The sequence below is a fragment of the Leucoraja erinacea genome, chromosome 5 (assembly GCF_028641065.1).
Source record: "Leucoraja erinacea ecotype New England chromosome 5, Leri_hhj_1, whole genome shotgun sequence".
Taxonomy (NCBI): domain Eukaryota; kingdom Metazoa; phylum Chordata; class Chondrichthyes; order Rajiformes; family Rajidae; genus Leucoraja; species Leucoraja erinaceus.
The window spans coordinates 85,729,900-85,745,595 of NC_073381.1; the positions used below are offsets into that span (position 1 = coordinate 85,729,900).

A 15,696-nucleotide genomic window follows, 5' to 3' on the forward strand; every position below is an offset into this window, starting at 1 on the left:
AAATTGAAATCAAACGTTTTCAAAATTAAACAAGTTTGTGTGCAATTGTGCTATGTAGGTGTGTATGTGTAGGAGTGTGTGTGTGTGTGAGTGCATGCATGTGTAGGGATGTGTGAGTGTGCAGGAATGTGTGTGGGAGTGTGCAAGAGTGTGTGTGGGAATGTACGTAGGATTGTGTGTGTGTGTGTGGAGTGTGGAAGTGAGCATGTGTGTAAAAGTGTGTGGTGTGTGTAAGAGTGTATATGTGGGAGTGTGTGTGTATGTAGGAGAGTGTGTAAGAGTATATGTGTGTAAGCGAGAGTGTGTGCTTGTGTGTGTGCATGTGTGTAGGAGAGTGTGTGGGATGTGTTTGTCTTGTGTATGGGAGGGAATATGTGTGTTTGGGAATGAGTGTGTGTATCTGTGTTGTGTGCGTGGGAGTGAGCGTGTAGCGATGTGTGTATGTGTGAGTGTGATGGGGAAGGCGTGTGCTATGTGGGTTTTGCTCTGTGTGTGTGTGTGTGGGGGGTGGGGGGTGTGTTTGGCTTGTGGCGTTGCTGAGTGTGTATGGGAGGGAGTGTGTTGTGTGTGGGAGGGAATGTGAGTGGAAACAGTCGCTCTGCATCACACACACTGACTTCTCAGCCAAGTCACTTCCTTCCTGCTCCGAGACACTCAAGTTTCAGCTGAGAACTACCAGTCAGAGAGAGAGAGAGAGAGAGGGATCGGCGGAGTCAGGGTGAGCAGTGCAGAGAGGAGAGACGAGCCCGGGGAGAGGAGAGAGGAGCCCGGGGAGGCAGCGACGCCGGCCAGCTCAGGTTCCAGTGCTCCGGAGGCTGGCGGTCTGTGGGATGTGAGCAAGGATCGGCGCTGTCTCTGTCTCCGACTCCGGCTGCAGATCGGGAGCGGGGACCCTCCCCACACACCGCGAACTCGCTCCGGGCAACAGGGGTAAGTGTGCAGAGAGAGACTGCTCGCTGCTCACACGGAGACAGACACACACACAGAGCCACGCACTCAGGCAGGGATAGAGGGACGCACTCCTAAAGAGGTAGATACACAAGGAGACACACATTCTGACTCGGGCAGAGAGAGAGACACACACACAGACAGACAGACACAAACACTCAGATAGAGAAAGAGAGACAGGCACTCAGACAAACACATGCAGAAACAAACATACACCTAGACTAGAGACTCAGAGACACACACAGACACAGATAGACACAAATAAAGACACATATAGAAACATACACAAATAAACGTTCAGACACACATACAGACACATACAGAGAGAGAAATAGAGTCACACAGAGACACACAGAGACCCACACTCAAACACAAATAGATAGGGAGACAGACCCACAGACTACACATAGAAACACACAGATACATAGAGATAAATACACAGACAACGAAACGCACAGACACACATAAGCAAATACACACACAAACAAGCAAGTTGGCCTTCAAGCACATAAACAGACACAGCAAGACAGATAAACACACACACAGGCAAACACTCAGACAGATAGGCACAGGAACACACACACACCAGCGTAAACAGAGACAGACTGTCCTCCACTGCTGCATCACGTAGCCTCAACCCACCAGTGGGTCTGCTCGATGTTGGCAGCTCCTCGCTCTCACCACCCAGCCCTGGTGAGCGGGCACTGAGCTGGCAGCGGCACACGGAAACCACGCCGACACCGGGAACATTCCAGGCCGGAGTCAGAGACCGGGAGTAACCGAGGCTGGTCAGAGACCGGGAGCAACCAAGGTCGGAGACTGGGAGTGACCGAGGTCGGAGGTCAGAGACCGGGAGTAACCAAGGTCGGAGACTTGGAGTGACCGACGTCGGAGGTCAGAGACCGGGAGTGTCGGAGGTCGGAGGCGAAGACTGCTCGAGATAAGTCAGAGACTGGGAGTGACCGTGGTCGAAGGTCGGAGACCGAGAGTGTCTGAGGTCGGAGCTTGGAGACTGAGAGTGTCGGAGGCCGGAGGTCAGAGGCCAGGAGTGACTGAGGTTGGAGGTCGGAAACTGGGACAGTCTGAGGGTGTGGGGGGGAGAGGGCCGGATGCTGCTGGGACCCCACTTCCCTGGACTTGCCCGAAGTTGGGGGCCACTGTAGGAGAGAGAGAGAGATTGGCACCAGCCTCCCTCCCGGCGCCCCTGGACCCCGTCCACCCTGGGGCAGCTGGGCCTGGCCGGGGGGCCAGCCATGAGGGTGCAACATTTGTAGGAGTGTCTGGCTGGAGCCGAGAGCTGCCCCGTCCCCCCCTCACAAGTGGCCCATCGTCCCCGGAGGCCATGGCTGCCTGCACACTGGGCAGTCCGGCTACAGCCGAGGGTCATCCTCCCGCGAGGCACACGTCCTGCTGCCAACTGTGGCTGGGCTGCCCGGCTCGAACAAGCGGCTCCAGGGTGGAGCAGGGGATGGAGGAGGCAATGTCGGCGGTGTCACTGAATGAGATGGAGCCCCTGGCGTTGGAGGAACAGCCAGTGTTGGAGGCGGATCCACTGGCCTTGGAGGAACAGCCAGTGTTGGTGGCGGATCCACTGGCCTTGGAGGAACAGCCAGTGTTGGTGGCGGATCCCCTGGCCTTGGAGGAACAGCCAGTGTTGGAGGCGGATCCACTGGCGTTGGAGGTGGGGCCACTGTCATTGGAGGAGTCACTGGCCCTGGAGACAGGACCACTGGCGTTGGAGTCGGTGCCAGTGTTGGAGGAGGTGGATCCAGTGGCATTGGAGGTGGACCTTGATGCAGTGGGGAGCGGCAGTCTGATGGCCAGTGGTGATCCAGAATGGATGTGGGGATCCCTGTTGGAGCCGGTGATGCCGGGGATCCCACGTGTGGTGGTGACGGAGCACGGGGGCGGTGGTTGCCCGGAGTTTGGGGAGGAGGGGACTGCCAGCCCCCGCAGACTGTCCTCGTCCTCGGCCTCCTCGGCCGGCTGCTCCTCGTCCTGGGACGAGTCGTCGGAGGAGGTGTCCAGTGACCCCGAGGCTGCCGGTCGGCACGGCAACGACCTGCTACAGGCCGAGGAACAGGGCGCCCGGCCCCGCGTGGTGAGTGCCAATGACGGGGGTACATACACCCCACGCGACTGCACCCACACACTGCGCCGTAACACTCCGCGGCAACTGCACCCACACACTGTGCCGTAACACTCCGCGGCAACTGCACCCACACACTGCGCCGTAACACCCTGGGGTGACTGCACCCACACACTGTGCCAAGACATTCTTCGGTGACTGCACCATGGCATCCTGGGGGCAACTGTACCATCAGACTGTAACGTTACACCCCGCAGCGACCGTACCCACACACTGGACCGTAACACCCGGTTGCGACTGCACCATGACACTGTAGCATCACAGTCCACGGCAACAGGCGAACTTAATGTCCCGCCACAACTGTACCGCCACACACTGCAGCCACTACACCGTAACACCCCACGGTGAATGTACATAACATTGTACTGCAACTCTAAATCGTAATGATGTACCATTTACCATAACACCCCCGCTGTGACTGTACGGTAACACCCTGGGATGACAGTGCCATTACACACGACCATAACAGTGTACCGTGGCAAACCTCTATGACTGTACCGTAACAACCTGCAGCGACCAGACCATAAGATCATGTTGTTATAGTGTCTGGTGGCATAGACGTTAGCGTCTGCCGAAAAGTATTTTGAAAATCCTTGGAGCACAGGAGGCTGGTGGGGTGATCTTATAGAGGTGTGTAAAGTCATGAGAGCAACAGATAAGGTGAATACACAGAGTCTTTTACCCAGAGTAGTGGAATCAAGAACCAGGTGACATAGATATATGGTGAGAGGGGAAAGATTTAATAGGGACCTGAGGGTCAAATGTTTCACTAACAGCTTTGTTAGTATATGGAATAACCTGCTAGAGGAGGTAGTTGAGGCAGATACTCTAGCAACCTTTTGACAGACATTTGGATAGGTACACGGATAGGAAATGTTTACAGTGATAAGGGCCGAACGCGGGCAAACGGGACTAGCTTAGATGGGGCACCTTGGTCGGCGTGGACGAATTGGGCTGAAGGGCCTGTTTCCCCTGTGTATGTCTGTAGAGTGGTACAGTCATACAGCATGAAACAGGCCCTTCAGCCCAGGTTGTCCATGCCACCATGATGCTCATTGTATCCTTCTACAGCTTCCTCTGGCAGCTCATTCCAGATATGGGCTACTCTCTGAGTGAAAAAGTTGTCCCTGAGTTCCCTCTCTCCCCTCTCGCCTGAAGCCTACGTCCTCTAGTTTTGGAACCCGCCACCCAGGGACAGGGCAAAGAGCACGTCAAGGGCAGGTTTGCCATGGTGATACACTGTTTGTGAAGCTACCTGGTTGGCAAGTTGATAAAGGCAGTTTAGAGTTTAGAGATCCAGCGTGGAAACAGGCCCTTCGGCCCACCGAGTCCACACTGTCCAGCAATCACCCATTCACACTAGTTCGATATTCCATTTTCTCATCCACTCCCTATATATTTGGGAATTTAACAGGGCCCAATTAACCTGCAAACTCGCACATCTTTGGGATGTGGGAGGGAACCGGAGCACCTGGAGGAAACCCATGCGGTCACAGGGAGAACATGCAAACTCCACACAAACAGCACGTGGTCAGGATCAAAACAGGGTCTCTAGTGCTGTGAGATAGCGGCTCTACCCGCTGCACCGCTGTGCCGTTAATAACAAAACAAAGGCTTATGTCAAAGCTGTGAGAGGCTGATCATGGCTACCCCTTGTTTGCTTAAAGTGCGCTAGGAAATTGGGGCTGCACTTGTGAAGATTAAAGGCCGTGGTCAGGTTTCCCTGCGTTGCAGCATCTTGAAGCGTCATTGTGGCTTCTTGCACAAGCCACTCCACACTGCTCCACTTGTTGCAAACTCTTGCAGTTCAAGTCATAGAGCCATTAACCACGGATAAAGGCCCTTCAGCCAAATGGACTCATGTCGGTCAATTTGCAAAATGGGAAGAAGTGTGTTTTCAATTACTTTCCCTACCACAAACAATAAAACCCCCAAGGCTAAAGATCACGTGAAAAATAAAACTTCAGAGACTCATAGGGTCACACGGCAGGTAAATAGGCCCTTCGGCCCAACTTGTCCATGCCAACCAAGATGCCCCATCTAAGCTAGTCCTCAGCTGCCTACATTTGGCCAAGATCCATCTAAACCTTTCCAGTCCATGTACCTGTCCAAATGTCTTTCAAAGGTCGTTGTACTGCCTGCCTCAACTACCTGCTCTGGCACCTCATTCCATACACCCACCATCCTCTGTGAAAAAGTTACTCCTCAGGGTCCTATTAAATCTTTCCCCTCTCAGCGTATGTCCTCTGGTTCTTGATTCCCCAACTCTGCGTAGAAGGTGCATGAACCCTGTCTGTTCCTCTCATGAACGTGTACATCTCTATAAGATCGCCCCTCAGCCTCCTGTGCTCCAAGGTATAAAGTCCCAGCCTGCCCTACCACTCCTCGTAGCTCAGATGCTAGAGCCCTGGCAAAGTAAACATGTCATGCATCATGGAAACGGGTCCTTCCGCCCAACTTGCACACACACTGACCAAAATGTCCCATCTACACCAGTCTCACCTGCTTACGTTTGGCCCATATCCCTCTAAATATCCTATCCATGTAGCTGTCCAAATGTTTCTTAAATGGTGCAATGGCACCTGCCTCAACTACCTTCTCCGCCAGTTTGTGGTGTACTGTACACCCACCACCCTTTGTGTTAAAAAGGTACCCCTCAGTCAGGTTCCTATTAAATCTTTCCCCCTCCACCTTAAACCCATGTTCTCTGGTTCTTGAATTCCCTACCCTGGGAAAAAGACTGTACCTTCACCCTATCCATGATGTTATACACCTCTGTAAGATCACCTCTCAGGCTCTAAGGAATAAAGTCCCGGCCTGCCCAACCTCTCCCCAGAGCTCAGGCCCTCGAGTCCTGGCGACACTCTCGTTAAACATGTCCTCTCTGAAAGAGAGAGGAGAGTGTGTGTGTCCCTTTAAATAGTCGAGAAAGCGAATAAAACAACTTGTGCGAGTAACTAAGACAGTGGTATCCGGCCTATGAGGCTGAAAGTCTCACTTCAGGCGCATGCTGTGTTTTTGCACTCATGTTGACCTTATTTGGGTGAGTTTAGTGCTGAGAATAAAAGGTGTTTGGCCACAAGAACATTCTTCCTAATTACTGGCTGAAGCAGTGTTAACTGGTAACTGTACACCAGCGGCTGATTATATTGAGGGTCCAGGTTGTAGATTGTTTCAATTATATTTCTAAATAAGCAGCTTGACATTTAAATTGTGAAAGGTCCCAGGTTAAAGTTAATTTCAGGTTAACTTCTAAATAGCTCCATTTTGGATTGCAATCCCTCATTCACTTGATTACCACCAGATCTCTGATCCTACCCTTCTCATGAAGTTGCCCTGACTTGAAGCTGTTCTCCCTCTGAAGAGTAAAGGGAGTCAAAACTCTGCAGAGGCAGTTAGTAGAACATAGGTCACTGCAGCCACAAAGTGCTGCAGACACTGCAGTAACTCAGTGGGTAAGGCAGCATCTCTGGAGAACGTGGGGCGGGACAGTGACGCAGCGGTAGAGCTGCTGCCTCAAGGTGGCAGAGACCTGGGTTCCATCCTGACCTCGGGTGCTGTCTGAACGGAGTTTGCACGTTCTCCTTGTGACCGCGTGGGTTTTCCCCAGGTGCTCTGATTTTCTCTCACACTCCAAAGACATGCAGGTTTGTAGGCTAATTGGCCTCTGTAAACTATCCCTAGTGTGTAGGGCAGTGCTAATGTACTGGTGATTGCTGGTCGGTGCGGACTCGGCAGGCCAAAGGGCCTGTTTCCACGCTGTGTCTCTAAACGAAATGAAACTAAGCTGAACTAAACTAAACATGTATAGATTACATTTTGCGTTGGAAATCTTCTTGAGACTGATTCAGCAGGTCAGTCCTGACTCTTACAATCAGTTTCAAGAACGGTCCTAACCCGAAACGTCACCTATCTATGTTCTCCAGAGATGCTGCCTGATCTGCTGAGCTACTGCAGCACATTATGTCTTTTTTTGTAAACCAGCATCTGCAGTTCTTTGTTTCTACATAGAACAGTACAGTACAGGAACAGGCCCTTCGGCCCACAATGACCATGCTGAACATGATGCCAAGCTAAACGAATCTCCTGTGCCAGTGCGTGATCCATATCCCTCCATTCCTTGCATATCTATGTGCCTATCTAAAAACATCTTAAACCTGCCGATGGTATCTGCCGCCTCCACCACCCCTGGCAGCAAGTTCCAGGCAACTCCTCACCTGCCTCAATGTAAAGGCTGTCCTTTAAACTTTGCCCCTTCCCACCTCAAGCTATGGCCTCTAGTCTTTAACATATAAACACACTTGGACAGGACACAAGGGCGGCACAATGGCAGAAAGGTAGAGTTGCTGCCTTACACTGCCAGAGACCCGGGTTCAATCCTGACCAGGGGTGCTGTGTGCATGGACTTTGTACGTTATACCTGTGGGTTTTGTCCAGGTGCTCCGGTTTCCTCCTACATACCAAAGATGTGCAAGTTTGTCGGCTATTTGGCTTCGGTCAAAATAAATTGTATAATTGTCTCTAGTGTGTAAGATAGTGCTAGTGTGTGGGGTGATTGCTGATCAACACAGACTCAGTGGGCCGAAGGGCCTGTTTCCATGCTGCATGTCTAAATTGTAATGTGTAAAGGTAGATGGATAGGAAAGGTTCAGAGAGATATGGGCCAATTGCGGGCAGATGGCATTTGCATAGATGGGGCATCTTGGTGACCACGGACGAGTTGGGCTGAAGGGCCTGTTTCCATACTCTATGACATTTCCACCCTGACTAAATAGGTTCTGCTCCTCGTAATGTTTTATACTTCTATTCGGTCACCCCTCAGCCTGTGGTACCCCCGAGCCAAGTATCTGAAACAAAAGCAAGGAATTCTGAAAACCCTCAGCAACCCAAGCAGCATCAATGGAGAGAGAGAAAAACAGAGAACGTTTCAGGTTGAAACCCTGTCCTCAGAATTGGGAGAAAATTCTGACTTGATACGTTAGCTGATTCTCCCTCCCTGCAGATGTTGCCCGACCTGCCAGGTTTTCCCAGCGTTCTGTTTTCAAGTTTGTCACGCTCTGAGACAGGGCCCACTGTTGCAAGTTGCCTTGTTGAGCAGCTACTGCTGTCAAAATTGTTTTCTTTTGAAAAGGCAACTCTTTAATAATGCGGTTTTGACAGGAAAGGCAAGGTGAGGCTTTCCGCCAGCTCCACCAGAGAGTTCGCTGGTCGGTACAGCCGGTGACACAGATAGCTGTCGGCGGGCGGTGGGATCACCCCAGGCCGGGCCAGGGGCGTGGAGGAGTGGGAGCGATCAGACTGGGTAGTCAACGCAGGAAACACGCTGCACACAGGCAGCACGGGGGAGACAGTCACAGTACCCCTCTACCCCCCTCCTCCACAACCTCCTCCCCCCCCACCCCCCCCCACCCCCCCCCCCCCCCCTGCCTCAACCCCCCTCCTCTCCCCAACCTCCTCTAGCCCCCTCCTCTTTGAGATATGGGAGATATGAGACGAAACCGGAGCACCCGGAGAAAACCCACACGGTTACAGGGAGAACGTGCAAACTCCACATACAGACAGCACCCGAGGTCAGGATCGAACCCAGGTCTTTGGAGCTGTGAGGCAGCGGCTGAGCAACCATTGGAGAGATCCGGCGCTCCTGGTTTTATTTGGGATTTGCAGCGGAGATGTTGGGAAGAGCAGGTACTGGCTGATTGTCACTGGCAGGAATGTCGGGGAGCTCCCAAACAGAAACACCCCAGGCGCACAGCTGGCTGTGTTATTCCCCACCCACACCTCGGCCACAGAGCTGCCGGAAGCTTCTTCTCCCAGCCCCTGGAATGTTCTATTTTGGGCGCTGGATCTCAGCTGGAAGCGGCAGCTCTGTGTTGTACAGTGCACTCGATGCTGCAGGAGGCTAAGGGGTGATCTTATAGAGGAGTGGAAAATCATCAGGGGAGATGCACAGAGTGGGGGAATCAGGAACCACAGCGTGTACAGTGTAGGTTTAAGGTGAGAGGGGAAAGATTTAATAAGAATGTATCAGAGGCGGCACAGCAGTGGAGTTGCTGCCTCACAGCGCCAGAGCCCTGGGTTCAATCCTGACTACGTGTGCTGTCTGTGTGGAGCTTGTATGTTCTCCCTGTGACTGCATGGATTTCCTCTGGGTGCTCCGGCTAGCTCCCTCACTCCAAAGACGTGCAGGTTTGTAGGTTAATTGGTTTCTGTAAAATTGTAAATTGTCCTAGTGTGTAGGATAGTGCTAGTGTACAGGGATCGCTGGTCGGCACGGACTCGACGGGCCAAAGCACCAGTTTCCACGCTGTATTTCTAAAGTCTCAAATAAAGTCTAACCTGATGGTGGAGGGTATGCTGTACGAGCTGCCACAGAAAGTAGTTGAGGCAGGTTTAAAAGACACTTGTACATGTACATGGATGGGAAATGGTGTGTAGGGATATGGGCCAAACAGGAGTAGGTTGGACTAATGTGGATGGGGCATTTTGATCGGCATGGACTAGTTGGGCCAAAGGGCCTGTTTCCGCGTGGTATAACTATGAAACAAGACATGGTGAAGACTGAGACTGGGAATAAGGGTTAACATCTTCCATTAACTCTTAAGCTTGCGTCCCAGGCCACAGGGTACCCCATGAATGAATTAGAGGGCATTAGCTCCAAGGTGACTGCACTGGAGGGGGAGAAGCAGAGGCAATTGGAAGGGGTTTGAGAGACAACAGCCACAATTGGGGTATTGTGTGCAGTTCTGATCGCCCCATTCCAGGAAGGATGTGGAGGCTTTGGAGAAGACACAGAGGAGGTTTACCAGAACGCTGCCTGGATTAGAGTGTGTGAGCTACAATGAGAGGTTGGACAAACTTGGATTGTTTTTACTGGGACACCAGAGGATGGGGTGTGAGCTTGGCTGAAGGACCTGAAGGACCTGTTTACGTGTTGTATGATTCTGCGATGCGGAGCGCACTGATGCATGGAACTTGCAAACCCTGAGGTTATTGGGAGCATTTGTAAATGTGCAAAATGCAAAATGTCTTGCTGTAGTGTCTGCCTGCCTCCAGCCAGAGATGAGCACTCATTTCCATGAGTAAACACACCTGTGGCCGACAACCACAAACAAAATGTTTGTTAGTTCTGCGGTGCCCGTCCAAAATTGCTCGACCTCCAAGATTCGGTGCGGGCAGGAAAGTCACCGGAGGGATCGTCACAGTGACGTTGGTGGGGAAACAAGATAAACATTGGCCAGGGCAATGGGAGCCTCAGTCACAGAGTCACACAGCACGGAAACAGGCCCTTCAGCCCAACTTGCCCATGCTGACCCGGATGTCCCATCTGCACATATCACACCTGCCTGCATTTGGCCCATACCCCTCACGTCTAAGCTTTTCCAAGTATAGTTTATTTTATTGTCTCATGTATCGAGGTACAGTGAAAAGTGTCTGTTATCCAGTCAGTGAATAGACTGCAATTTTTTAAAATATCAAAATATACTTTATTCGAGAAATAAATATATACAATACATGTTCCTTACAAAATTCCATCTGACATTCTCAGAGGCTTTACATACATTCAATACTGTTTACACAATTCTATCCCCCACCCTTGCCACTCATGTGGTCCACTGGCGTGGATTCCCTTCCCTTATTTTGAGGGGCGTCCCTACCACACCCTCAAAATAAGGGTGTGGTGGAGACCTGCGTTCAATCCTGACTACGTGTGCTGTCTGTGTGGAGCTTGTATGTTCTCCCTGTGACTGCGTGGGTTTCCTCTGGGTGCTCCGGCTAGCTCCCTCACTCCAAAGACGTGCAGGTTTGTAGGTTAATTGGTTTCTGTAAAATTGTAAATTGTCCTAGTGTGTAGGATAGTGCCAGTGTTCAGGGATCGCTGGTCGACACGGACTCGACGGGCCAAAGCACCAGTTTCCACGCTGTATTTCTAAAGTCTCAAATAAAGTCTAACCTGATGGTGGAGGGTATGCTGTACGAGCTGCCACAGAAAGTAGTTGAGGCAGGTTTAAAAGACACTTGTACATGTACATGGATGAGAAATGGTGTGTAGGGATATGGGCCAAACAGGAGTAGGTTGGACTAATGTGGATGGGGCATTTTGATCGGCATGGACTAGTTGGGCCAAAGGGCCTGTTTCCGCGTGGTATGACTATGAAACAAGACATGGTGAAGACTGAGACTGGGAATAAGGGTTAACATCTTCCATTAACTCTTAAGCTTGCGTCCCAGGCCACAGGGTACCCCATGAATGAATTAGAGGGCATTAGCTGCAAGGTGACTGCACTGGAGGGGGAGAAGCAGAGGCAATTGGAAGGGGTTTGAGAGACAACAGCCACAATTGGGGTATTGTGTGCAGTTCTGATCGCCCCATTCCAGGAAGGATGTGGAGGCTTTGGAGAAGATACAGAGGAGGTTTACCAGAACGCTGCCTGGATTAGAGTGTGTGAGCTACAATGAGAGGTTGGACAAACTTGGATTGTTTTTACTGGGACACCAGAGGATGGGGTGTGAGCTTGGCTGAAGGACCTGAAGGACCTGTTTACGTGTTGTATGATTCTGCGATGCGGAGCGCACTGATGCATGGAACTTGCAAACCCTGAGGTTATTGGGAGCATTTGTAAATGTGCAAAATGCAAAATGTCTTGCTGCAGTGTCTGCCTGCCTCCAGCCAGAGATGAGCACTCATTTCCATGAGTAAACACACCTGTGGCCGACAACCACAAACAAATTGTTTGTTAGTTCTGCGGTGCCCGTCCAAAATTGCTCGACCTCCAAGATTCGGTGCGGGCAGGAAAGTCACCGGAGGGATCGTCACAGTGACGTTGGTGGGGAAACAAGATAAACATTGGCCAGGGCAATGGGAGCCTCAGTCACAGAGTCACACAGCACGGAAACAGGCCCTTCAGCCCAACTTGCCCATGCTGACCGGGATGTCCCATCTGCACATATCACACCTGCCTGCATTTGGCCCATATCCCTCACGTCTAAGCTTTTCCAAGTATAGTTTAGTTTATTGTCTCATGTATTGAGGTACAGTGAAAAGTGTCTGTTATCCAGTCAGTGAATAGACTGCAATTTTTTAAAATATCAAAATATACTTTATTTGAGAAATAAATATATACAATACATGTTCCTTACAAAATTCCATCTGACATTCTCGGAGGCTTTACATACAATCAATACTGTTTACACAATTCTATCCCCCACCCTTGCCACTCATGTGGTCCACTGGCGTGGAATCCCTTCCCTTATTCTCCACCACACCCTGCCCCCCATGTCCAGCAGCGGAAGGACCCTAGACTGTGGTCCTCCCCCACCGAGCCTTGGCGTTGGCTGCACTGAGCTTCAGTGCGTCCCTCAGCACGTACTCCCGCAGTCTGCAGTGGGCCAGTCTGCAACATTCCCCGACGGACATCTCACTCCGCTGGGTGGTCAACAACGTTCGGGCAGACCAAAGAACTGAGTTGATGACCTTCCAGCAGCACTCGATGTCAGTCTCTGAATGCGTCCCTGGGAACAGTCCGTAAATCACAGAGTCCTCTGTGACGGAGCTGTTCGGAATAAACCGTGACAGGGACCCTAGCTGACCTCTCCCTAGCTTTGCGAATCCACACCCTGCAAAGAGGTGGGCAACCGTCTCCTCTCGATAGCAGCCGTCCCGAGGGCAGCGTGCGCTGGTATTGAGGTTCCAATGGTGCAGGAAAGATCTGACTGGGAGGGCTCCCCTCACCACCAGCCAAGCGAGGTCTGGTGCTTGTTGGTGAGTTCTGGCGATGAGGCATTTTGCCAGGCAAGCTGGGCAGTCTGCTCTGGGAACCACGCCACAGGGTCCATCGAGTCCTTTCCCTGCAGTGCCTGCAGGACGTTCCGTGCAGACCACTGCCCGATGGTCTTGTGGTCAAAGGTGTCCGTCCGGAAGAACCTTTCCACGACCAACATACGGTGCGGCAATGTCCAGCTGACTGGCACATTGCATGGCATCTGCGCCAGGCCCATCCTTCGCAACACCGGGAACAGATAGAACCTCAGCAGGTAGTGACACTTGGTGCCCACGTGCCCTGGTCCTTCACGCTCACTCGCAGGGTGTTGCAGTTACCCTGACCTCCCGCTCCATTTGCTGCCGCCATTCTGATATGATGAGGAGTTGTTTACTCAACCAGCTTGGATCCAGCAACTGACGGACTCCTGGTCACCGACGTCACCTCTAATTTCGATCCTTGTCCTCAACTAATAAGAACAGATACTACACTCGATCTTAGCCAAAAGGCTGATTATACATGATTAAATCAAATTGTCCACCGTGTACAGATACAAGATAAAGGAGATAACGTTTAGTACAAGATGAAGTCCAGTAAAGTCCCATTAAAGATAGTCCAAGGGTCTCCAATGAGGTAGATGGATGGTCAGAACTGCTCTCTGGTTGTTGGTAGGATTGTTCAGTTGCCTGATAACAGCCGGAAAGAAACTGTCCCTGAATCTGGATGTGTGCGTTTTCACACTGTATCTCTTGCCTGATGGGAGAGGGGAGAAGAGGGAGTGTCCGGGGTGAGACTCATCCTTGATTATGCTGCTGGCCTTGCCGAGGTAGCGTGAAGTGTAGATGGAGTCAAAGTCTGGTGATCCGTGTTTTCAAGGTTATGCACCTTTTTCTCAACAGGGAGGGAGGAACGACCAGAGGGAGGTCTTTGATTATGTAGCAACAAACTGCAGATGCTGGTTATTACACAAAAGAACACAAAGTGCAGGAGTAACTCAACAGGTCAGGCAGTATCTCTGAAGAAGGGTCCCAACCTGAAACGTCACCTAGACTGCGCTACATCCACAACTCTCTGCAATGTCTTGCGGTCTTGGGCAGAGCTGTTCCTAAACCAAGCTGTGGTGCAACCGACCGTATGTTTCCCTTTGTACACACTGATTCCTAAACCAAGTTGTTGTGCAACCGACAGTATGTTTCTCTTTGCACACACTGATACACCACACACACACACACACACACACACACACACACACACACACACACACACACACACACACACTGATACACTACGCACACACTGATACACCACACACACACACACACACACACACACACACACACACTGATACACCACACACACACACACATACTGATACACTACGCACACACTGAAACACCACACACACATTTACATATCGACTGTATATGTGCTCTCCCTTATCAATGGCCTCTACATATCCTTACAGGCCCTAATTGAGACACAGGTTCCTCTCTGTACGGAAGGTAGTGATAATTACAACAGTTAGGTCAGCCCCTATTTGCATCAGCACAGACCCAGTCAATTTGCAAAATGGGAAGACGTTTGTTTTCAATTACTTTCCCTACCATGAACAATAAAAATGCCCAGGGTTAAAGACCAAGTGAAAAATAAGACTCCAATGACTGATTGTCAGATAGCACGTTTTGCCGGTATCCCTCCAACCCCTTCCTACCCACGTAACTGTCTAAATGTTCTTTAAATGTGGTTATAGTTCCTGCCTCAACTACCTCCTCCGGCAGCTCGTTCCATTCTCCTACTACCCTTTATGTGAAAAAGTTTCCCCTCAGGTTGCTATTAAATCTTTCCCCTCTCACCTTATTCTTGATTCCCCCATTCTGGGTAAAGGACTGTGCATTCACCCTATCTATTCCCCTCATGATTGTATACACCTCTATAAGATCACCCCTCAGCCTCCTCCCCAATAGCTCAGCCCCTCTCTGCAGTTTTTCCAGTTTATTGTTAAACATTCCTACTGCGCTGATTGTTCACCAGTCTGTTGGCTGTCGGAAACACTGTGCTGGGTGCAGTGGTGTTATTTCCACAGTGGCTGCTCTTCAGAGATGCACAGAGTTGTTGGGTACCAGATGGATAACATAGCCCACATTGTCCTTGCTCAACATGATGCCAATTTAAACTAATCTCCTCTGCCTGCACGTGATCCATATCCCTCCATTCGCTGCATATCATGTGCATCTGTAAAAGCCTCTTAAACTGCGCTATCGCATCTGCAGCCTCCACTAACACCTCTGGCAGCATATTCCAGGCACCCACCATTCTTGCCACACACATTTTTAAACTCTGCCCCTCTCACACAAAAGTGAAGCCCTCTTGTGTGAGATATCTTCATCCTCGGAAAAAGATTCCGACTGTCCACCCTATCTATGCCTCTCATAATTTTATATACTTCTATCAAATCTTCCCTCAACCTCTGGTGTTCTAGAGAAAACAATCCAAGTCTGTCCAGCCTCTCCCTGTAGCTGAATCCCCCTAATTCAGGCAGCATTCTGGCAAACCGCCTCTGCACCCTTTCCAAAGCTTTCACTTCTTTCCTGTAATGGGACAACCAGAACTGCACATACACTACAAATGGCCAAAGTCATACAAAGCTGCATCATGGATGTTGGGTGAACAAGAGTTTGTTGGACAACCTCTCTCAGTAGCATTGAGCGCAGACCCAGTTTGTCTCACCAACACTCAGTCAGGTCAGTTACAAATTCAACCGAAACATCACAGAGGCCCCGCAGAACGCACACTGTCGGGTTGTATCACAGCTCTGCCCGAGACCACAAGAAACTGCAGAGA

At 50.9% G+C, this 15,696-nt stretch overlaps 1 protein-coding gene across 1 annotated transcript in view; it reads left to right on the plus strand.

The window, feature by feature from the left end:
* Positions 1 to 1,811: 1,811 nt before the first annotated feature.
* The window catches only part of LOC129697517 (inositol-trisphosphate 3-kinase B-like), a 30,057-nt gene continuing 16,172 nt past the window's right edge, over positions 1,812 to 15,696 (plus strand). Inside the window, 1 exon segment of the mRNA XM_055636155.1 lies at positions 1,812 to 3,049. Within this exon segment, the coding sequence (XP_055492130.1) occupies positions 2,291 to 3,049 (759 nt within the window). The 5' untranslated portion in view covers positions 1,812 to 2,290.